Raw genomic sequence first — 23,662 nt, forward strand, 5'->3', positions numbered from 1 at the left:
TCAACGATTAAGTAATAAACCAATTATTAACTTCCATGTTATTTAGTTTCCAAAATTTTATCTACAAATTTAGTCTTCCTAATATTTCTCTTTGGGTTTAAAAGGTTTGAAGCAAAATATGAACCATAATTTCCAGCATTTTTTTAGGATTTACTAAACCATTTCATCAGAACAACAAGCCATTACATTAACATCAAGAAATAGAAAAATTAATTTTCTTTTGATTTTCACACTGTCACATAATATAAGTGAACGACAAAGTTTACGTTTTTCTAGTCTAATTATACAAATAGTAAATAAATACACATGCCATAACAATCAGGCCGAAAAATCCCTCCAACCTCTTGGCACAAAAGTACTTGACCTAACACCCAATAGATATCATGAAGAGTTTTGACATCCATTTCAAAAGATTAACTGCTAAAAGTGAATTAGAAACCTTAAAACGAGGATTATAATCAACTATGTTGGGATCACAATAAAAAACTTTATAAAAAAGAACATAAAGGTGGAGGCAGTATGTGAACTTTGTGACATAAGATATCAACTCCTTGTTGTAAATAGTGGGATTGTATGCCCACATGTGAATAGAATAAGACATAATTTGTTTTGTTATCTCATGGGAAGTTATTTTCATTCATTGTAAACCTTCTATAAATAGATCACCACATTAGTGATCAAGACACTACGAGAGAAAAACAACTGATAATAATAATATTCATCACTTCCTCTGAAATCATTTTGTGTTAGTTTAATATTTTGCAATTGCTTCGCTCCTCTCCCTAGCAAAAGTTATCTCTCTAACTTTTACCTATTTATAACACTCATTTACTTTTTATTATTTTTCTTTTAAATCCCCATAACTAATAACCGCTCGATTAATAAGAAAGCTAATCCTTAATCCAATCCTCTCCAAACCTACCAACATCAGTTTCTCTCCCCTCCCTTTATATATCAGACTTCCCTTCATCTTTCAATGCACATTTCCTCTCTCTCTCCCACACCACCCCCCCCCCCACCACAAAACCTTCTTTATTATTAAGTATTACACTATATAAACATCCTAAGCCTGTTTCCTAATTCTCTCTGATCTGCAAAACTGCAAATTTTCTGTTCTAATGATGGATATTACAGCAATAAAGTTGCTTGTTGAAGTTATTTTTCTCGCTTGTTGTGTTTTTGCTATAAACAACATTACCGGAGTCGAAGCGTTGCACAATGTTTATCCCGAGTTTCAGTCTCTTGCCGCCGTTAAGGTGAAGCAAGTCCACAGAACTGCGTTTCACTTTCAACCTCCCAGAAACTGGATTAACGGTACTATATACTTACTTTGCTCTATTAATTTTTAGATTTTAGCATCATAAACCTTAATTACACTTTACAATGATCATGAAATTTGGTTTTATTTTTTTTCATCTGCATGCGGCTTTGATGAGCTACTCTCTCATTTCCGAGGGATCGAGTTATGAGTGTTCGTTTTGGTCATTTTCTTTAGTTGTTCAGATTTTGATTTACCCTAATTCCTTTTTTATTCAAAGCAAATGATTATCCCAAGTTGAAATGCGTAAATAGTTACTTGCAATCACAGTCCGACGTATATGATTGAAAGTAACTAATCACATTACGTGATTTATTTGTTCAAATTTTCTTTTGAAATGTATGCATGTATGATTATTTCCCTAACTGATATTTTTTGAGCATTGAGACGCGCAATTAGCACATAGCACTTGCCAAAAAAGAAGAAACCAAGCATGCGATTGTGCGACCATGTAAATATGTTGGGGGATTTGAGAGTGACGTTTACACTTTACAGGCATTTGAGCTCTAGGGTGTTTTTCCCTCCTCATTTTATGGCAATATAAAATTTTCCTTTTTAGTGAAAGAAAACTTGGATAGGCTCTCATCTCCTTTATGTAACTGTTTAAACCATCTTTGACCCAGAACACAAAAATAGTTTAAACCATCCATTTGATAAGCTTTTTAGGCATTCGGAACCAGATCAATAACTTAACCAAATAATTATTTTTCTGGCTTTATGTAAAAAAAAATAAAAAATGGTACAACAGATCTGTCATATATACATATATATATATATAGGCCTTTTATGCAAAGGAATCTCCATTTTTTTCAAAAAAAATGGAGATTAGGTGTGGCGGGTCACTCCACGTTGAACTTCAACGATCCGAACTGTCTATTTTGTAAGTCTCAATTCATAGATCATCCTGGCAAAAATTTAATTCAATCTGAAATCATTTGCCTTCCTAATTATCAAGATAAAATTTCATTGTTTCTTATATAACAAAACATTCGTTAATTTATTTGAATCCAATTAGATGTGTTAAATATTTTCGATTTGGCTAATATTTTGTAATGATGATCTATGAGGTGCAACTTAAAAAATAGATGGTTCGGATAAGACGGTTCGGATCGTTAAAATTCAATGTGATGTAGACCCCACAACTAATCTCATTTTTATTAAAAAATGGGATCCCTTCTCTTAAAAGCTTTATATATATATATATATATATATATATATATATATATATATATATCTTTTCTCTTTTATTTGAGATATCTTTATTTAATTAATTGACAGACTTGCGAGCAAAATGTTGATGAAGACAGTTTATATCCATGGACTCACATCTTTGTGTGCATTCAACCTATTGCTTCTTGAACGGTCCTGAGTGATCAACATCGGACTCATATGATAAAAAAAGGGATGTGATATCCACACATCCCATTTTACTTCTCACACACCTTTTAAATTTTCGGCTGTCGGATCGGATGAATTGAAGAAGATCAACGGACAGAAATTATCAAGGGGTGTGTGAGAAGTAAAATAGAGTGTGTGGATAGCACACCCCTAAAAATATTTTGATCCAAAAAGAACACATATGACAAAATATTATTAATAAAGAGGTGGTTTGTGTTTCTTTTCGGTGATTCATTTATGTGTCCTGGAAAATAGCCGATCTGGTCAGTTCAGAGCACAGGCTTCATGTGGTATTTCTAAAGTTCTGGTCTTTGTTGTAATTATTCTGTAAATTTTGACCCCACAAAGCAAAAAATATTCTAGATTTCACTTGATGTTCTAGATCTGCTCAGTCAGACTCATTATGTTTATTCTTTGTAAAGATCTGAAAACCCAGTTAAACTGCAGCATCACCATAAATACATAATGTTAGATATGAAATACATGTTGATGTGTGGTGTTATTAGTTGATATTCCGTTTGTAGAGTATATTAATGTAAAAACAAAAAGAATACACGTATTATCATTTAAATGGAATAGTAAATATACGTGACAATATTTTAAATACGTTGAAAATCTAGTCGTTGATGTTTTATTACGGTCACTGACATTTTAATTGTTTTACCTTTTTTCTTAAATTCCATGGCTGCCCACAAACGAAATAACACCAAAAGACCCCAATGGTGAGTTCTTCATACCTCCCAACTTGAAATTTCGCAACCCTTTTATTCAATTAACAATTGTTATTTTGATTAATTTCTTAATTTGTCCAGGACCCATGTATTTTGGTGGTCTGTACCACTTGTTCTATCAGTACAATCCTGAAGGGGCTGTGTGGGGCAACATTGTTTGGGCCCATTCAGTGTCCAAGGACCTCATCAATTGGGAAGCTCTTGAGCCAGCCATATACCCATCCAAGCCCTTTGACGTAAATGGGTGTTGGTCCGGATCCGCCACTATTCTACCGGGTAACAAGCCCATTATGCTATACACCGGCGTCGACTCCCAAAACCGGCAAGTCCAAAACTATGCTATCCCGAAAAATGCGTCGGACCCCTATCTCCGTAAATGGATTAAGCCCGATAACAACCCGCTTGTGATTCCGGACACAGGTATCAACGCCACTGCGTTCCGAGACCCGACAACGGCTTGGTGGGGAAATGGACATTGGAAGATGTTGGTGGGAGGCAAAAGGAAGCACAGAGGAATGGCCCATTTGTATAGGAGCAAGGATTTTGTGCATTGGGTGAAGGCCCATCATCCTCTCCACTCTGCTCCCCAAACGGGTATGTGGGAGTGCCCCGATTTTTACCCGGTTCCATTGGTTGGAAAATTAGGGTTGGACACATCAAAAGTTGGTGGAGATGTGAAACATGTGTTGAAAGTGAGCCTTGATGAGACTAGGTATGAGTACTACACAGTTGGAAAATATTTTCCTGAGAAGGATACGTATGTTCCTGATAAAGAATTGGTGGATGGCTGGAGTGGATTGAGATATGACTATGGTAACTTTTATGCATCCAAAACTTTCTTTGATCCTGCAAAGAAGAGGAGAATTCTGTGGGGTTGGGCTAATGAATCTGATACAGCTAGCAATGATGTTGCTAAGGGATGGGCCGGAATTCAGGTAATGGTTGCATAAACAAATATTTATATCGATTACATTGTTGATCATATTTACTAATCACATTGTTGATTGTTTTCTTTTATTAAAGTTGAAACGTACTCAAGTGATTTCACCTATGTAAGAGGTCTCGTCAGCAATGTGATTAGTAAATATGTCAGGCCTCTCGTTGATTTTGATTGTTAAAGGGTTTGCTTTTGTCAAGCAATATGTGCAAGTATTGAGATCTTTTGTTTGGGTTTACTTGTACAGACAATTCCAAGGGATGTGTGGCTTAGTCCTGATGGTAAACAATTGCTACAATGGCCTGTTGTAGAATTAGAAACTTTACGAGGGAAAAAGGTGGGCATCAACAATCAAATTCTCCAACAGGGATCTCATGTTGAAGTCAAAGGACTAACTGCTGCTCAGGTCTAGAATTTTTTTTATTTTTTATTTTTATAATTTGTGCAACTCGTTTTTTTAACATGTTGATGAATCCTCTTGCAGGCTGATGTTGAAGTTATTTTCTCACTTCCGAGTTTGGCCAAGGCTGAAGAATTTAACCCTAGCTGGAGTAACCTTGATGCCCAAACACTCTGTGGTAAAAAGGGTTCAAAAATCCAAGGTGGAATTGGTCCTTTTGGACTCTTGACATTAGCTTCAGAAAACCTAGAGGAATTCACTCCTGTCTTCTTTAGGGTTTTCAAAGCTAAAGGCAGACACGTAGTTCTCATGTGCTCTGATGCAACAAGGTATGTGTCATTGATTTGCCCAAGTTCTTTCTCATTTTGGTTACAAAGGAGTGTTTTCGAACCATGTATCTCTAGCCTACTTCTGCTCATCACCCTAACCACTCTTATTAACTGGCTAACCCCACTAGCTTTTTGTTTAGGCACTATCTAACGACCATGCAATTCTTAACTTGGTCCTTTTTTGTTGGGAAACATTGTGATTAATTTTTGGTATTGTTTTTCCATTTTTGTTTGGGACAGTTCATCTTTGCAGGACAACCTGTACAGACCATCATTTGCTGGCTTTGTAGATGTAGATTTATCTCACTCTAAGCAGCTTTCCCTCAGGAGTTTGGTAAGTACCTAATTGGAATAATTTCTTTTACAATCTGTAACTCTTTTATTTATTTAATCAAATGGATATAATTAATACTAATTATTGTTTTTCATTTTGGTCTTTAACTACAGATTGATCATTCTGTTGTTGAAAGTTACGGAGCTGGAGGGAAAACATGCATCACATCTAGGGTTTACCCGACTCTAGCGGTAAACAACGGTGCTCACTTGTATGTGTTCAACAATGGGACTCAGCCTGTTACTGCGGAGAGTCTCAATGCATGGAGTATGAATGCTCCTACGATGAACAAGCAGATTTAGGGTGTAGAGAGAAGAGAATATGATTAGAATATTGTAAATGCTTTGTTTAAATAATGTAGTCTGAGAGCTAGGGAATAATGAAGGATCTATCAGTCATGGAGTTGCTGTCGCTGATGCTTTAGGTTTTACTGGTACTTGTAGACATTTTATCATAAAAAATAATTTTATATTTAATTAAAGTGCACACCTTCTATCAAATGTCCTCAAATTAAGAAATTAAGGATATAGAGAAGAGATTTAGCCTAAATGTCAGAGTGCCTAATTAAGGTGATAGTTTGGATTGAAAGCCAGACTGATTATTTTAAGACAGTATAGGAGGTTTTGTGAACTTGTAATCCAATGTGCGACGCAACTAATTAATCTACATCGATAACTCGTTCTTGTTGCTCCTGTAATGGTTCTGTGCATTCCAATTCTTCATCATTATCTGCAATTTCAACATCACTCCCTTCATCTTCATACATTTCATTTGAGACTGAAATGGGCAAATTCCTCTTAGCACATTATTTCCAGTCCTAACAAGAGTTCTCATCAAAGATTACATCTCTAGAGATAACGATCTTATTAGTTTTAGGATTGAACAACCTGTAACCCTTCTCACAGGTTCCATAACCAAGAAAAATGCATTTAACACTTGTGGGTGGGTTTGTTTCCCACTCAAAATTAACAGGAGAGCCCACCCTTTAAGTCCTTATACATTCCTCACATTTGGGGTTTTCTTTAGGTATCGGGCGAGTCCCTTAATTTTAATTAAAGAGAGAAACCTCTAGTACAACAAACCCCATTACTAGGGGCACTTGGAATCGAAACACAAACCAAACTAAAATGCACGAAACGGTTCGATTTTTGCGGTTTTAAAATAGTTTTTGTTTGAAACCAAACCTCAAGAACATTTAAAAACTGCACTGAACCAAACCGCACCAGAAAAATTAAATGAATATTTAATCTATTATCAAAGATAATTTATATTGTAAGCTTTCTTTACTTTATTGTTTCAATGTGTTTTGTTACTTCTGTAGTTTTTAAAAGTTTATAACAACTAATGTAATTTATATTGTTTGTGTATTTATATTGTGTAGAGTTAACCAATTTGAATTCAATTACCTCTTATACTCTTAATCCACAACCACAACAACAAGCTCCAAGACAATCTCAAGCTTCTAGCTCATAATATTTATTGACTTCTCATCCATCAGTTTCACTTTCACAGGTTCCAAGGTTTTCCCATGTATCGCATTCAACCTTCAAATAGTAAGTGTCCAAGAGGAAAAAGAGAGAGAAAGGGTTGATGGATGCAAAGTAGTGACTTAAAAGTTAAAGCACCAAAACCTCATTGTTGAATTGTGTGAACAATTTTATTTATTTATGGGTAGTACTACTGATGTCATAAGGCATGTTAATGTTGAAGTTGTTTTAGCTTTAGTTTAGTATGGTAAACTTAACTTTTTCAATTGGGTTGTACTACAGTAGTGCCCTAAAGCATTTTGATGAATTTTATTTCAATTTGAATTTTAGTGTGGTGATCATAATTTTTCTTTCAATTGGGCTGTATTGATGGTATAAAGCATTTAGTTTGCAAATGGTTTGAAACTGAATTGAACCACAACCAAATGGTTTTGGTTCTATTTATTTTCAAATTTCAAAAGTGCACTGCAAAAAATTTGGTCTCAATTTTGGTCTCACTCAAAACTGCACCAAACTAAACCTAGCACACCTTTACCCATTACAATTAAACGGAAAAGAACTTCTAGAAATAGTGGATTAAAACCTATCCCCAATATGTGTCATGTATCTAGTGACCAACACTAGTAATGGCATCGGGAATAAAATTTGCTTTGCGAAGGACACCAAACCAACAAATAAAAGAAAAAGAACTAGCTAGAGATCTGATGTAGTCAAAGATTGTCCTTAGCCACCAAGGAGTACTACACTTGTTCAAAATAACATCAATGATAAGGTTGGAATCTCCTTCAACATACAACTTCTTAAAACCCTTGACATTTTCAGTTCTCAAAGCATCACGCAAAGCAAGAGCTTCAACAACAGAAATGATACATTCTTCGAGATTGCGGGTACCAGCCACAGTAGGTGAACCATTAGAATCTCTTATGACAAACCAGCAACAGCCTGAGAACCCACCAAAGAGCCAACAAAATTAATTTCTATTTTAGGAGCATGGGGGTGGCCTCCACTTGATACTTTGAGATAAACCATGAGTTTCATTATGGGTATGAATTAATCTTATGTTTTATTGGCATGGTATACTGTCTGCCAACTATAGTAGCAACCATAGGGACCCTGGCAGGATGAACCTTGCAAATACAGAAAACAAGATTATTCATCATTTCACACTTACCAAAAAGTTAGAAGAGCCTTGCTAAAAGATAGAAAGCTCAAACTCATCTTTTGCATTTAGCTGGGATAGTCAGGAAATCAAATCTGAATTAGAATTCACATGAGTTCGGCCATTTGTGATCCTCCAGACATTATGAGAGATTGCAATCAACAAAGAGATGTTGATCTTCTTCATCACTGTTACAAACAAGGCAAATAAAGTTAGTATTAGGAAAAAAACTATGCAATCTCTTTCTTGTTTGTAATCTGCCTCAAATTGTTGAGAATATATTAATCCCACATTGATGAAATAAGGGATCTTGAATGTGCTGATAAGTAGTTGGGCTATTCCCCATATTGTCAATTGGTTTTACAGTGGAACCCCAACTTTCTTCATGATAACAAAGCAGGTTGTCTCACATGTAAAGCCCAAAGGCCTCAAGTGTTCCACATCACTCGAGTTGTGTTGTTAATGTGTAAGACTTGAAAGTTCGCCACACGTGGGAGTGTGTTGAGAATGAATCTCATATTGGTGAGAGAAAAGACATTTCAGGTGCTTATAAGTAATTAGGCTACTCCCCATATTGTCAATTAATTTTAGGATAGTTTTGATATAGGCACCTCTTTTTTTAATTTCTTGGATTAAACATCTGCTTCTTTTAATAATTTAATTAAACATTCTTCCTACAATTAAGGTGCCATTTATTTTATAAGGCCCCGTTTGGCACACCATATAAGACATCGGATAGTACTAATAATACGGAGTACGGTGTTTGGTGTCCAATTGTATTAAATAGCCACCGGATTAAACAATCCGGTCCCACCTACTTTATACGGTAAACACCCGCTTGTTTATCCTCTCCAAAACCACGGGACAGTTTAGTCAGGTCCTTCCTTTCCAGACGCAGCCGTGTCTCTGCTCCAGCATAGCCGTCCATCCAAACGGTGATGATGTTGCCTCCCACCTGGTCCTTAGCCTCCGTGACTATGATAATTGGAACGGCGTCGCCGTGCTTGGTAGCCAGCACCTGAGCGATGCAGAGCCCACTGATTCCACCGCCCACCACCACGCAGTCAACAGAGGTGAACATCTTCTTCTTCGTTTCCCATCCCTTTGTTATTCCCCCTTTTTCCCACAAATCCCAAAACCCAATTCCTTTGCCGACGAACCTACAAAGCAGAAACTAAAAAAAAAACGATGGAATTTGAAGAAAAAGAAGAAGAATATGGGGAAGAAAGAGAAGGATTGGGAAATTCAAAGATTTGAAGAAGAAGAAGAAGAATATAGGGAAGAAAGAAGAAGAAAAACCCGGTTGTAGCTAAATGGTTATGGTTCGCTGAATTCAAAATAATACTAAATCATTGTACTAAATGGTTATGGTTCAAATTCCATCGTATTCTTCTTCTTCTTCCTCCTCAGTTCTTCCAGCGAACCCAGTCCTCCTCAATACTTTTGCTGGGCTGATTTGTAGCTAAAAAAAAAGAGAAGGATTCGGAAAAAACCGATGAGAATTTGAAAGGTGGGTTTTGCTGGGTTTCTTGTTGCTGCCTTTGTTTAGTGGGGTTTCGTTCAGGGAGCAGACGGGGAAGAAGAAGAAAGGATAGAGAGGGAGGGATTTTGGGGGGTTTGCGGTGGAGAGATCTGGGAACAAAAGAGAGGATTTCCGTTTCTTTTTTTAATTTTATTTTAAGTTTGATTCCTCTTATCCAGTATAATATCAAACACTATATAAATAATACGATTATTAGTCCGATATTGCACCAAACGCCCGACTAATTTAGTCAGTACTATCCGATGGCTATTTATCCTATCCGACAGAAATAGTCAGTACAGTCCGAGCTGCCAAACGAGGCCTAAGCAACATCCTTTTAATGCCATATTACACGATTTGCCATTATGATGTACCTTTAATTAATTAATAATTATCATGTTAATATCCCAAATCTCCTAAAATGTAGTAGATTAGTTTTTAAAATCTTAACACATCAAACCTGATCCAATTATGCTTCTAACGTGCGTTTTATTCCTAACTTCATATCATACAAGTAACTAACGTTCTATCTTCTTCTACAACCATTAGCAATTTTTTCATGTCACTGCTTTCCTCGATTGGCGGATCAAACCCTCTTTCGTTCTCCCTTGTTGGTCATATTCATTTCCTTCATATTTCATTTTATGTACACCTCTTTCTAAGTATCCATATCAAAGGGTATGCTTTTTGTTTTTGCACACTTTTTACCCATCTTTCCATCTTTTTCACGTAACATGGTACATTTGGGAAATAGAATTTAGTGGTACATTTTCTTTTAAAGGATAAGTTGGTACGTTTCAAACCGATATATTGGTATGTTTTAAGTTAGAATGGGTATGTTTTAATTTAGCATCGGTACGTTTCAAGTTGTTATTGGTACGTTTCAAATTGACCTGAATACGTTTCAAATTGATTTCAATTTAAAATTCACATTTATATATGGGTACGTTTCAATTTAGCATTGGTACGTTTCAAGTTGTTATTGAACGTTTCAAGGTGAAATGGATACGTTTCAAGTTGTTATTGGTATGTTTCAAATTAACCTGAATACGTTTCAAATTGATTTCAATTTAAAATTCACATTTATATATCTCATGCCGAATAGCACTAATCTCAGTCCAAAGACTCCAAACTCATCCTTTTTATCAACAACTTTTATATTTCAATAATAATTTTATGATGTGAACGAGCCAACAAAAATGGTATAAACCCTGACGCCAAAAAATATTTCAAAATTCAAAGTTTATAGATAATATTGGTGATTTAGTTAATAGCCATTAATAATATCCCTAAAAAAAGGTATAAATCCCGACAACCCAAAAAAATTCCCCTTATCAACTAAAAGGATAAAGTGGGAAATCAACATATAACATTTTTATTTTAAAAAATAAACTAATGACACGTAAATAAAATAAATTTAAAAATGATTAGGTGGACCCTAGTTAAAGTGTCTTAATCAAATTTTTAAAAGAAACAAATGTTTAATAAAAATTATGTAAAAAAAGAATGGGGATTCTAATTTTCCCTTAATTTTATGGTGGAACCCCAACTTTCTTGACGAATGAGGAACGAACTAAGCATTTCTATATTTTACAGAAAGTTTCTACATTCTATTTAATAACACTATAGATAGATGTGTCATTTGTTTCTCAGTTTGCAACCAGGTGACCGATTTAACACAGAACTCACCATTAACAATGGACGCCTTATAAATTCATCACGTCTTTCCTGTAACGGTAGCAAGATACTGCATATTCTGCGGAGTCCCTGTATAATAAGACTTTGTTCCTACCAATGTTCTCAATAACATAACTAACTCTTATGTTGGCGAGTTCCTATTTATTTAAACACTTTGAGAACTTGTATTCCGATGCATTGAGAGCTCTTTGTGCCTATATACAGAGACTACGATTGTGAGAACTTCAAATGGAGTTCTTATTGGAGATACTCTTAGAATAAAGAAGATAAAACGAAGAACGAGATCAACAACATATGGCAGGAAACGAAAGGGTTGGCTATTCGACATATAATTATATAAAATATTTTCCCATTGTAATTTAATGGAGAGGTCGGCAATACACAGCAGCAGAAGTCGACATACTAAGAAACAATGATAAGAGCGTCTGGGACAAAGACACCTAGTCACGGAAATGAGAAGAGCTGGTGTCTGGAGAAAACAAGAAATCTGTGTCGTTGGAATTGGAATTGGTCAATAAATGGGCCAAAATAAGTTACCAGTTGAAAAAATATATAAATATATATAGCTCAATGAAATAATCACAATATTAAAATTATGATTAATATGTATGTATTTCTGAAATACAGGTGTTCACATCTGAATACGTTGACTCCTTCTTCCTTCCAATTCTTGCATGTCCCGTAGCAAAACCTATAACAACGAGTTTATAACCTATAACAAGCTAAAGAAAGAGTCAAAATATCCACATCAATAATAACAGTATAAAAAAAACAACATTAGTTATGTTCTAATTGAAATCCCAATTCTTATGTGGGATGATATGAGAATTGACATCAAAGAGAGTTACCGTCAAATTTCACACAGCAACTTCAAATCTGTTTTTAGTGATTATTAAATACTTTTTATTATTTTTGTTAATATTTTTCTTCTGAACAAATGATATTAATTACACACTATGAGGGAAGGGGAGTGAGCTTAACCTCACAATGAGCTAGCAACAATGTGGTGAATCGAACCTAATGCCTCTTATTTACAAGTAAAGTTGAATATTACTAGACCATAGTACTGAGTGACAAATCAAATATAAATTTTATGTTTAAAACTTGACACCTTTTTTTGGAGATAGTCTTAGAAGTCTAAATTATTTTTTTTTTCAAAAGTTTGAGTTTGTAAACTGAAGAAACTACTTAACTAATTTATTCCATGTTTATCTAAATTTTGGTTCGAGCTTCATGCTCATAGTTTGAAATATTCGAATAAGACATTCATGGTATTTTGTATCGTTTGAGAAACGATTCGAGAAATTCATTTTAGAAAATTGTGTGGTTCTTGCGATGTTTTTACTAGTATGAAGAAAGTTGCGATGTTTTTACTAGATGGGGAGGGGAATTACAACACTAGCCCAGACTTACAAAGTGGCCCAGCCACAAAGTAAGAAACCCCAAAAAACTACAAACCCTAAATCATAAAGTGACAAAAACAAAACACGCCCATGATGAACGAACCCAGTTGCCACCACAATCGCAAATCCGCTAGGACCTTAAACCATTCAGAAAAAAGCATATCCCCAAGTCACCACAACCAACCCCAAATATTCCTATCAGAATCTGATCCAAGATTTGGCTCTCGAAGGGGGCGGTAAAGACCCGAATCGAGACGACAATCTCGATTCGGTGCACCTTCAAGTGCATAAGCAGAAACTCGCTTTTGAAATGGGTGCATAAGCCGAAACTCGCGTACATGAACCAAAATGAAAGAGAGATTATTGAGTTTTGTAGAATAGGCTGTGGGAAAAGATAGAGGGAGGGAAGAATAGGAAAGGGCGGATGAGAAGTTAGGAAAAACCTGTCCAAATCCACATCCCACAAAACTTGATCAAACGATAGAACAAATATAGATCAAAATTATCCCAAGATCCACCAAATGTTTAATATAAACTGCAGTAATTCAACTCCGATACATAGCAAATGACAGTTACCTGAATTACAAAAATTCAAACTCCAGTCTAGACAAAAGTAACAAAATATTCGGCCGACACTCTACTTGATCTTCTTCTTGGGCCTCAACTGCAAGAAACAAAGATAAAGTTTCAGTCACTTAGAACGTAAACTGATCCACAGCATATCAATCACAATCATATTCAATTCTATGATCGAATTTCAAATGCAGTAAGCAAATAGCAATGTTGCATACTCCGCAGAAAAATAAATCTACCTGGTTGCTGTGGCCACACTTCTTCTTCCTGCAGTTCACTGCCCTTGGATGCAGACGAGCATAGCACCTATCAAACAAGGGAGACAAAAAAATTAGATCTCAGCAGGACAATATATCAGTGGGATTCTCACATGAAAAATCAAGTGTTGAAACACTACAAGGGAAAAGTCAATGGCAAGATACACAATAATTTACATGTCCAACACAGTATCAATCAACATTACGTAGTGTACAGGTATTAAAATCAACCAAAGGAAAAGCCTTGTTGACAAGGTCGAAACACTAGTTAAGATCTAAGATCAAAATGACACTTTTCAATCAATCACATCATGCAAAATATATTAAGTAAACACAAAAAACAACAGGATGTTCCACCCATGAACACCAACTGAAAACAATTGATCTCAGACGACACGATTAATGGATAGAAATAAATGTTGAGGCAGTATAAACTCAATACACTAGAAAAAAAGGAGGCTAAGTACTTCTCAACAATGAAGGACGAGCCACAACAACATAACAACGCCAAACCAACAAATATACCGTAAAGTTAATAAAATGGAATTTCCTATTGGAAACAAGCATAGAATCTAACTTGCTCGGAAAAGAACACAAAAATACACAGCCATTTGCCACTTAAGAAAAGCCTCATTCCTTCAGTCAAAATCTCAAAACCAAATTTACTAATATCTTCATGTCAAAAATATCATTAATTAAATCATGAGTCGATAGCTTAAATTAGGATACAAGAACAACATTCAGTAATTGTTTTTAGATAACAATGCTATACAATATAAACAATTAATCAATGTTCCACTCAAGAAAATCAACTGAAAATAAATGAGCCCAGCTGACAAAGTTAAGAGAATGGGAATTTTATATCGGGACGAGTATAACCTCAATTGCACTTTATCTGAAAAGGAGGCTAAGTAATTGTCCCACAAACTTAATCACTAAATTAACAACAAATTAGAACACAAAAATACATTAATTTGCTCATAAATAAACGGATTAAAGAGAAAACAAAGATAATTACTTTCTGCAAATCATCTTCTCCTGATTGTACTTGCGAGCCAAAGCCATCAGAGAAGGCTCGATAATCCCTCCCCGGAGCCTCAGCACCAGATGAAGAGTCGACTCTGAATCAAAACAGAGTAATCAATTCAAATCAGACTCCGTAAGCAAATCCAAACAATTGAAAAAAAAATCCCCAAAATTAAAAACCCTAGGAAAAAGGGAGACCGACCTTTCTGGATGTTGTAGTCAGCTAGAGTTCGGCCGTCTTCGAGCTGCTTGCCGGCGAAGATCAGGCGCTGCTGGTCCGGGGGAATGCCCTCCTTGTCCTGGATCTTGGCCTTGACATTGTCTATAGTGTCACTGCTCTCGACCTCGAGAGTGATGGTCTTCCCGGTTAGGGTTTTCACGAAAATCTGCATCTCGAGGTTCGTTGGGCTGTGACTCTGAGAGGCGGAAATGGTTTCGTTAGGGTTTTATAATCAGCTTCTAGGGTTTCATTTCTTCGGGGCATCTCGCTTTGGAGTCAAGGCTTGACCAGGAAGGACCCGGTATATTGGGCCGCTTGCTAAAAAGTATGGGTATTTGGGCCTATTTTTTAAAAGTATAACTACTATGTAAATTTTTTTATGCATTTATAGATAAAATAGAAAATAAATATTCTAATTATAACGTTTGTCCAATGAACTGATGTCACATTGTTATTGAAAAACGAATAACCATAGTCATCGACCAACCCAATCAACCACCATATATGGGTTGGGTTCTGAACATTAAAAATTTATTTTGAGATAAAACCCTACCACCCATTCAATAAGTTGGTGGTCGGGTTGGGATGGAGTACTATTTATGCAATTAAAACCGATCCACCCAAATGAAAATAATTCTTAAACATAAGTGTATATTAGATAGATATATAACTAAATTTAGTAACTTTTAAATATATTTTTTATATTAAAACTTGTTTTGAATAGTGAAGGCTATGTATTAGTCATATGTAGGGATACAACAACATCAAGTTTATATTATTTAGGCCTAATTTAAAGTAGGTATTGATTATTTATTACTCATACTTACATTAGAATAAACCAATTAACTCCAATCTCTAAAACCCATCCAACTCAACCCACTTAAGAATGGTTTGGGTGGTTCGTTTGCCCATTTTATTGGGTGAAAAAGAGTGAACAATTCCAACCCGAGCATGTTAGGTTGATCAACGAGTTCAAGTCCAATCAAACCAACCCACCCAATGTCCACCCCTAATCACAATGACGATCTGTGTCAACTAAAACATAGGCATGTGTTACTTTCTTATCTACATGTCATTGATTTATTGTCACGGAACACGTCTCGTAAATTGTCATCTAGATTCAGAGAAAAAATCAATTATGTGAGTGTATTTGTAATTGACAATGAGTTGGTATAAACATTTTTTGACTTTTTTCCCACGATCAGTTTTCAATAATGATGCCGTATTGATTATATATGAACAACATATAATGATGACATAATGACAATACAACAATGATATAATAACAACACAATTAACATATATAATTTCTGTAACAAAATAACAAAATAGATTTATTGCTGCTACTTGCGCGGTGTAATTTTGCAGTTAAAATTGATGTATAGATGTGAGGGAAGACTCAAAACACTTGCGTCTACTAAGTTGCTGCATATCATGATAAATGGCAACTGAAACTTTATAGATAACAGAATACCATCATTTGTTGTGTGTAAAGCTCAAAGGATCATCACCAACCAAACTAAATTACAGTTCTCTTTTCCGCCAAAATAATCTAAGTTCAAAACTACATCTTCGTTGATCGAACGGCTGATGACAATAGTTTGATCCGAAATAAAAGTATCTCCGAAACCGAGCAGCAGCAGGAACGAGACACGGTTGAAGGCGAGGAAGAAATTACAACCTTCTTCCCCTTCTACCACCCTTTCTTCGAGTACTATCGGTGGGAATCGGAGTCGCATCCTCTGTCAAAACAGAAAACGAAAATCAAGGACTGCAAAAATAACTATTCTCAGGATTGAACATAACAAGCACACAAATATTCTTTTTTTTTTTTTTAACAAGAAAAGCACCAAAAATATGTCATTTGAAGAAAACAAAGTTCCACAATCACCGATCACCGCTCCCAAAGTCTAGGCATCACGAGTGGAACAATACACATTTAATACGAGATTGGCAGACAATGAAAAAAGGGATGTTTATGCATTATAAATTTATCAAGGCCACAGAGAGATGAAAGGGGAAAGGAAATTACCAATGCGGCCAATTCTCATGCCAGAACGAGCAAGGGCTCTGAGTGCTGATTGGGCACCTGGACCAGGAGTCTTGGTCTTGTTCCCTCCAGTAGCTCGGAGCTTTATATGTAGAGCAGTAATGCCAAGCTCCTGCAAAATCAGCCAGCAAAACAAATTAATTTTATTATTACCTATTAGAACTCGGAAAATAGAAACCAAAGAGGGATGTCAATCATAAAACTCAGTCTGCAATAAAAACTATTCAAGTAAAAACACAGGCAAACCTTGCAGCGTTGAGAAACATCCTGAGCGGCAAGCATAGCTGCATAAGGAGATGATTCATCCCTATCAGCTTTCACCTTCATACCACCTGAAATTAGGAAAAAAAGGCAATCTCGTTATATTATAGCAACAGCAGTGGAACAATCAATAGAAAATCATCTTCTAACAGAGTATGCCTGGACACTACAAGAAACGGTCACTTCTATTCATCACATTATGGAGAAGGAACGGTTTAAGAAGAACATCAACAAATTAAAAAACAGAGGCATTCATATTTGAAAAGCGCCATCAAAGAGCTTCGATAACATAGCTCTACGATCAACTACTGGTATACAAATTTACTCTGGAGGACATCCAACCATGCAGTTACAAATCAAACAATACAAACAACTATTTCAAGTAACAATTTTTTAGATAGGTGTTTAAGAGTTTACCGGTGATGCGAACAAGAGTCTCCCTACCGGACAAGTCAGTCACATGCTGCGATTAGAAACACCGAAACCAACAATTTCACATATAAATTCAACTCCAAATGAAAGTAATAATCACATTCAAACCGAAAAACATGGCACTTACAATGAAGGTATCATTAAACGAGGCAAAAATATGAGCAACACCGAAAGCATGCTCTCCATCGCGGAGCACAGGTCCAAGTGTAACATTATCCTCCTTGGGCTCCCTGGTCTTCTTCCTCGACTACAAAACCAATCGAAAAATACAAATGAAATATATACCAAATAAAATAAAAATTATCACAGTGCTTCAATATTTGCATAGTAAATCTATAAATCCAAACAGTGTTAGTCTTCTCCAATCCAACAATTCGTTATGTGTTTGGTTGGCGAGAAAATAAGAGGGAAAAAAGAGTATTTTCTGATCATATTTTACTTTCAATTTCTCGGCAACCACAGATTGTAAAAATCACTAAAAATACAGAGAGGAGAGAGAGGGAGAGAGAGGGTTTACCATGGCTGCGAGCAAATGATTTGGTAAGAGGTCACAGATTATTCAGAACGACGACGCTCCGGCGGCCTCTCAGCGCTTCCAGAAACCCTGCCTGCGTATATCGGTTATTTTATAGTTAGGGTTTTGCATTACGGGCAACTAAATGACCTCATTGCCCTTATTAAAGTAATCGCGTTTGGGAGCTTACCTCAGAGCACTTTCACCGGAGGGGAAGTGTGCCAGCATCCAGTCAAAAAATCAGGCTGGGGTCAGTCCATCCACTCCAGCCCACAAACTTGCTTAATACCCAGTCCAAGCTAGGCAACAGACTAGCTCATTTTTTACTAACTAAGAGACCGGCCTATTTGGTTGGCGTGTGGCGTTCACTCGCGCATTGACGTTGGCATTCACTCGTGCATTGGCGCGAGTAGGAGACAAGAAAGCAGGTGACGGGGACTGCAGGCAGGTGCACTCACCATTCACCCGGGCTCGGCGACGTGGCCCTCTCTGTGCCGTTGGATTTACAATGGCTAGTTTTCCTAGACCGTTGGATTTCCAACGGTTAAAAAAATTGAATTTGACTTTTAAACTGGACTGTCCGATTACAGATCAACAGTCCACGTTTTTTCCCCAACAAAAAAAAGGGCCCAACGGTCAGAATTATGACCGTTGGCCACGTGGCAGCTCGTTGGTTGTTGGATTTTAATATTTTTCAAATCCAACGGTCCAGATTAATTAACTACATTAAAAATTATTAAAAATTAATTAAAAAATAAAAATTACAGAAAAATTTAAAATAAAAATTCTATAAATACCTAACCCTCATCTTCCACCTTACACCACATTTCAAATTTATTTTTTGTACTTTATTTAAACACATCAAATAAGATTACATAAACTCACCAAATAAAATTACATAACCTCACCATATAAACTTAAAAAAAAACACACTAAATAAGATTACTTAAAAAAAATACACTTTATTCTTCAACAACAAGCCTCATTTTAATTATCTTCACCTTCGTGCAATCCACACTGGTGCTTAATCAAGTCATTTTGGTGGGTTACTTGCCAGTATTGCTCTTGCAATGAAGTGTACCGTTGAACGGTCAGTTCATTGTAACGTCCATCATGTTCCAACGGCTTGTGTTGCACGGGATCTTCAATCCGATCATGAGCACAATAGATTTGTGTTCTTGAGTTGTTCATCGGATCCGGCTCGTATTCATCGATGACATCATAATCATACTCATCTTCAACAATCATGTTGTGGAGAATAATATATGTCATCATGATGGATCGAAGAGCCTCGACATCAAACATTCTAGCTACAGCCCTGACAATCGCCCAACAAGCTTACAGGATACCAAAACAACACTCGACATCCTTCCTACACCCCTCTTGACATTTTGCGAAGTGTTTTTCTTTTTCACTCTGTGATGTGGCACTGTTTTGACAAACGTTGACCACCTTGGGTAAATGCCATCTGCAAGGTAGTATGGTCCCTCGTATTTATTACCATTAACCCAATATATGCATTTTTTTGCACAAAGTATGATCATGGTTGCAAACAACACTCATGATTATGTCAAACAAACTTCGTTGCATTCTAAAACGACGTCTAAAAACATGATCAGGGAATACGCTTTTGGGAATAAAATAATCTTCCAAGAGATCTTTACCTCGTATTTCCCTTCTTCTATTGATGTTTGCGGCACGTCTGGGTTTGGCTATCTGACCCACAGCTTCCATGACACGGCGGGAATGTGAGGCCCTCCACTTTCTATGGTGATCATCCTTATCCTTCTCCATTGCAAAAGCCTCATCTCCACTTCCACCTTCCTTGAGATTAACCAATTCTTCATGTTGTGCCAACAACCTTTTCTATTGCTCCTACAACTATTTATACATTCTCCTTGAAGAAAACATTGTAAGAACTCAAGATTTGGAAACGATGAAGAAGGATTCTGACCTAAAAAAAAGGATTGAGTTTGGTGTGAAGATGGATGTAGGGATGTAGGGCTTATATGGACAAAAAAAAAAAGAAAGGATGAGATTCTGGACAACGTCACGTGGCACTACGTGATTGGTTGAAAATCTTATCGAAATTTTGGCTAAATTATTGTAAACATGAAGTGACATGTGGCACATCGGGATTGGTTGAAAATCTTATCAGAAATCTATCTACAAAATAGTATGTTCAAATAATGACACGTGGCGTGACAAAATTGGTTGAAAATTTTATCGAAATCTTGGCTAAAATATTGTAAACAGGAAGTGACATGTGGTGCGTCGAGATTGGTTGAAAATCTTAGCGGAAATCTATTCACAAAATAATACGTTCGGATAATGACACGTGGCGTGACGAGATTGGTTAAAAATCCTATCCGAAATTAAAACTATTTTATTTATTTATTCTTTAAAAAAAATATAAAATATTTTAAATAGGCTGGGTGCCAACGCATTTTTTAGGGGTGGAGATGCTTTGACCTATTACTATTCACTACGGGTCTATTACTATTCACTTGAGTGGATAAATTGGCTGGGTGTTAGCGCAAAGTCTTAGGGATGGAATTGCTCTTGGAGCAATTCCAGTGTGTAAGGGCTTGCCATGACAATTGGCAATTGAATCCCTTCCACTGAATAGTAACTGTCTTTAATGAACAATAATTACATTTTGCATCTTCACCTCTAAACTAAATAGTTATGGCAATAGGCAATAAAATATTAAACAGTAATTTCAGATAAGATTTTTAACCGGTCTCGTTACACCACGTGTCATTATCCGAAAGTACAATTTTTTGTGATAGTTTTCAATAAGATTTTTATCCAATTCCGGCATGCCATGTGTCGTTACCTTTTTAGAATCGTTGAGGATAGATTTTTGATAAGATTTTTAACTAATCTTGTTGCGCCACATGTCACAATTTGTTTATAATCTTTTAGGATATATTTCGATAAGATTTGTAACGAATTACAGCGTGCCACGTGGCATTATCTACAACCTAATCCTTTATGTTTTTCTCCATATAACCCACCATCCATCCTAAGAAATCACACACCAAAATCAAAATCTCTCAAAATCTTTCTCCTTATTCATAATTTCTCCTTCCTTCTTACAATGTATTCTTCAAGGATGTTGTGGGAAATCGATGAATAAGAGGAAGAATTGTTTAAGCAAGGGGAAGAAATGTTCAATCTCCATGAGGGAGAAAATAAGATGGAAGAGGAAGAAGATGAGGAGCATAGAAGGAGATATGATGAAGTAATAAGCCAAAGAGCCTCATATTCCCGTCGAGCCATCCAATTTGTGGCTGAGATCTCCAGGCCTAGGCTTCCGCAAACATTGATAAAAGTAAGCAACGACGAGGTAAGGATCTCTTGGACGATTATTTTGATCGTAACAGTGCATTCCCTTATGCGTACTTTAGACGTCGTTTTAGAATGCAACGACATTTGTTCAACAAAATCATGATTTCTATTTGCAACCATGATTCTTACTTTGTGCAAAAGAATGATGCTTTTGGTGTCATGGGTCCCCTTCCTGAGCAAAAAATTATTGTTGCCTTGCAGATGCTTGCATATGGAGCATCTACAGACTAAGTGGATGAGATAGTGAGGAAAGGGAAATCAACCATTATTGAGTCCCTGATGAGGTTTTGCTCTGCAATCGAATCTATCTACACCAAAGAGTACCTCTAAAGACCTACGACATTGGACTTGCAAAGGCTTCTGAATAAGGGTGAGATGCGAGGTTTTCCTGGCATGATTGGAAGCATCGACTATATGCACTAGACCTTAAAAAAATTGTCTAAGTGCATGACAATGAGCTTATGGGGACAAAAAATAAGCAAAAAGTATCATTTTGGAGGCGGTGGGATCATTTGATACATGATTTGACACTCTTTTTTCGGTGTTCTAAGAGCTCAAAATGACCTCGATGTCCTTACCTAATCTCCAGTGTTCGACGAGGTGCTACAAGGAAAAGCACCGAAAGTCAAGTATTAAGTCAATGGACATAAGTACGACAAGCATACTACCTAGCAAACGGCATTTACCCAAGGTGGACATCATTTGTCAAAACAATGCCACGTATGTGAAGTGAAAAGGAAAAACACTTCGCAAGATGTCAAAATGGGTGTAGGAAAGATGTGAAGTGTTGTTTTGGTATTGTAACGCCCCGTCCCGAAATATTTATTTCACATAACTTTCTCATTACTCAAAGAATTTATGAAATAATGCAATATCAAAGCAAATCATCATTTTCATTAACAAAATTTCATAATCACCCCGGAAATTGCACCACAAACACAATGCAACTCATATATGTATCTCACATTAGAAACAATTTGAAAGATAAACAAGTAAAAAGAAAGATTTAAAAGGTTTTTAAATTTACTTGTTTCTCTTTAAATTTAAAACCAAATCCGCAATACCATTCACACAATGCAACTCATATATGTATCTCACATTAGCCACTGATGATTATGGTTTGCTTTTCTAACATCTCTTTAGGGCGATAATGGTTATAGCTGAAATTTATGATAGTTGTTTTGATAGTGATGAGTATATTGTGATTATTATGCTAGTAGTTTTTAAGCCATGAGAATTGTGACTCGAAGTGAATATTTATTTTGCCAATGAGTACGGCTAGAATTTCTGATATTTTTCTGCCAATGAACGTGGCTGGGAATCTGAGAATGTGGGTAAGAATCACGATTATTATTCGTTGGTTTGCTTATCTTCGAAACTTGAATAAAATTGTAGATTGGGTTTATGATTTTATTCACTACAAAAGGAATGGTGGCAATAGTTCTAATTTCTTTTCGTAACTCGATGGTTGAAATCTCGGGCAAGAGATTTATTTTAACGCGGAGGGGGGGGTGAATGTAATACCCTGAAATTTTTTAATATATAAGTATATATATGTGTGTGTGGAGAAAGTAAAAAAAGAAATCGATTTATGGGTATGAAAAATTAAATTGAGAACTTCTAAAGTTTGTTTCCGAAAATTATTATAAATTAAGTTGTAATATTATCGTTAAGTTGAAAAGACGAAAATGCCCTTAGCTATTTTAATGTAACTATATGAGGACATATTTTGTCACATTTCTTGACATATTTGGATAGAGTTCGATCTTATGAACGCGTAGGCGAAAATTGTTTGTGAAACGGTATTATAACGAAGAAGTTATTAACGAATGAAGTTGAGGGCAAAATAATCATTTTGCCATTTATTTTGGAAGGCTCCAGAAAATCTAAAGCAATGGGAGTGCCACGTGTGTGGCTAGGATGAAAGGAAAGGAAAAGAAGAAAGAGAGATGGACGGATGGGCCCGGCCAATGAGGAAAGAGGGAAAGGAGGGGAAATAAGGGGGAAAAAGGGAAAGAATCAGGTCATCTCTTTGACCCGCGTGACCCAACCCGGATATCCCACACTCCGACGCCAATTTTGGTGTTTCCCCAGCGAATTGAGTGTCGCCACCACCACCATTCAACTCAGCAACTTTCCCTCTTCCTTTTCCACCTAAACTCGACGAGGTTTGGGTTCCATTTCACAAAGAACCCTACTAGTGGATGCGGCGGTTCAAGGGTGGCAATTCCGTCAATCCCAAAGCTAACTCCGACCACC

At 36.2% G+C, this 23,662-nt stretch overlaps 3 protein-coding genes, 1 long non-coding RNA gene and 1 other non-coding gene across 5 annotated transcripts; 2 read left to right on the forward strand and 3 right to left on the reverse strand.

The window, feature by feature from the left end:
• Window positions 1-1,196: 1,196 nt before the first annotated feature.
• Window positions 1,197-3,196, forward strand: LOC126594003 (uncharacterized). The gene is made up of 2 exons (XR_007613097.1): window positions 1,197-1,314; window positions 2,597-3,196. It is a non-coding gene; the product is annotated as an uncharacterized LOC126594003 (long non-coding RNA).
• A 332-nt stretch (window positions 3,197-3,528) lies between these two features.
• LOC126593994 (beta-fructofuranosidase, insoluble isoenzyme 1-like) lies at window positions 3,529-5,928 on the forward strand. The gene is made up of 5 exons (XM_050260193.1): window positions 3,529-4,382; window positions 4,632-4,790; window positions 4,869-5,113; window positions 5,354-5,447; window positions 5,561-5,928. Exons 1-5 carry the CDS (start codon window positions 3,534-3,536, stop codon window positions 5,747-5,749), a joined length of 1,536 nt encoding a protein of 511 aa, XP_050116150.1. The 5' UTR covers window positions 3,529-3,533; the 3' UTR covers window positions 5,750-5,928.
• A 7,290-nt stretch (window positions 5,929-13,218) lies between these two features.
• LOC126594002 (ubiquitin-60S ribosomal protein L40) lies at window positions 13,219-15,032 on the reverse strand. Its single transcript, XM_050260203.1, has 4 exons — window positions 14,775-15,032; window positions 14,565-14,667; window positions 13,529-13,595; window positions 13,219-13,380 (listed from the first exon to the last, which is right to left on the reverse strand). The coding sequence occupies exons 1-4, from the start codon at window positions 14,962-14,964 to the stop codon at window positions 13,354-13,356; spliced, it is 387 nt and encodes a 128-aa protein (XP_050116160.1). The 5' UTR covers window positions 14,965-15,032; the 3' UTR covers window positions 13,219-13,353.
• LOC126594674 (small nucleolar RNA snoR99) lies at window positions 14,335-14,436 on the reverse strand. The gene has a single exon (XR_007613397.1). It is a non-coding gene; the product is annotated as a small nucleolar RNA snoR99 (small nucleolar RNA).
• A 1,120-nt stretch (window positions 15,033-16,152) lies between the features above and the next one.
• LOC126594001 (40S ribosomal protein S14) lies at window positions 16,153-18,162 on the reverse strand. The gene is made up of 6 exons (XM_050260202.1): window positions 18,053-18,162; window positions 17,663-17,782; window positions 17,521-17,566; window positions 17,089-17,174; window positions 16,825-16,954; window positions 16,153-16,534 (listed from the first exon to the last, which is right to left on the reverse strand). The coding sequence occupies exons 1-6, from the start codon at window positions 18,053-18,055 to the stop codon at window positions 16,467-16,469; spliced, it is 453 nt and encodes a 150-aa protein (XP_050116159.1). The 5' UTR covers window positions 18,056-18,162; the 3' UTR covers window positions 16,153-16,466.
• Between the last annotated feature and the right edge of the window lie 5,500 nt (window positions 18,163-23,662).

The sequence above is a fragment of the Malus sylvestris genome, chromosome 12 (genome assembly GCF_916048215.2).
Source record: "Malus sylvestris chromosome 12, drMalSylv7.2, whole genome shotgun sequence".
Taxonomy (NCBI): domain Eukaryota; kingdom Viridiplantae; phylum Streptophyta; class Magnoliopsida; order Rosales; family Rosaceae; genus Malus; species Malus sylvestris.

What these genes read in the sequence shown, in the direction of transcription:
- LOC126594001 (XM_050260202.1), bottom strand. An exon ending in GACTCTTGTTCGCATCACCG is followed by an intron (nt 17,175 to 17,520) that starts GTAAACTCTTAA and finishes TCCTAATTTCAG; the next exon opens with GTGGTATGAAGGTGAAAGCT. An exon ending in ATGTTTCTCAACGCTGCAAG is followed by an intron (nt 16,955 to 17,088) that starts GTTTGCCTGTGT and finishes CTGATTTTGCAG; the next exon opens with GAGCTTGGCATTACTGCTCT.
- LOC126594002 (XM_050260203.1), bottom strand. Translation starts at nt 14,964, where the DNA reads ATGCAGATTTTCGTGAAAACCCTAACCGGGAAGACCATCACTCTCGAG. An exon ending in TGACTACAACATCCAGAAAG is followed by an intron (nt 14,668 to 14,774) that starts GTCGGTCTCCCT and finishes GTTTTGATTCAG; the next exon opens with AGTCGACTCTTCATCTGGTG. An exon ending in GAGAAGATGATTTGCAGAAA is followed by an intron (nt 13,596 to 14,564) that starts GTAATTATCTTT and finishes CTTGTTTGATAG; the next exon opens with GTGCTATGCTCGTCTGCATC.
- LOC126593994 (XM_050260193.1), top strand. Translation starts at nt 3,534, where the DNA reads ATGTATTTTGGTGGTCTGTACCACTTGTTCTATCAGTACAATCCTGAA. An exon ending in AGGGATGGGCCGGAATTCAG is followed by an intron (nt 4,383 to 4,631) that starts GTAATGGTTGCA and finishes TTACTTGTACAG; the next exon opens with ACAATTCCAAGGGATGTGTG. An exon ending in ATGTGCTCTGATGCAACAAG is followed by an intron (nt 5,114 to 5,353) that starts GTATGTGTCATT and finishes TGTTTGGGACAG; the next exon opens with TTCATCTTTGCAGGACAACC.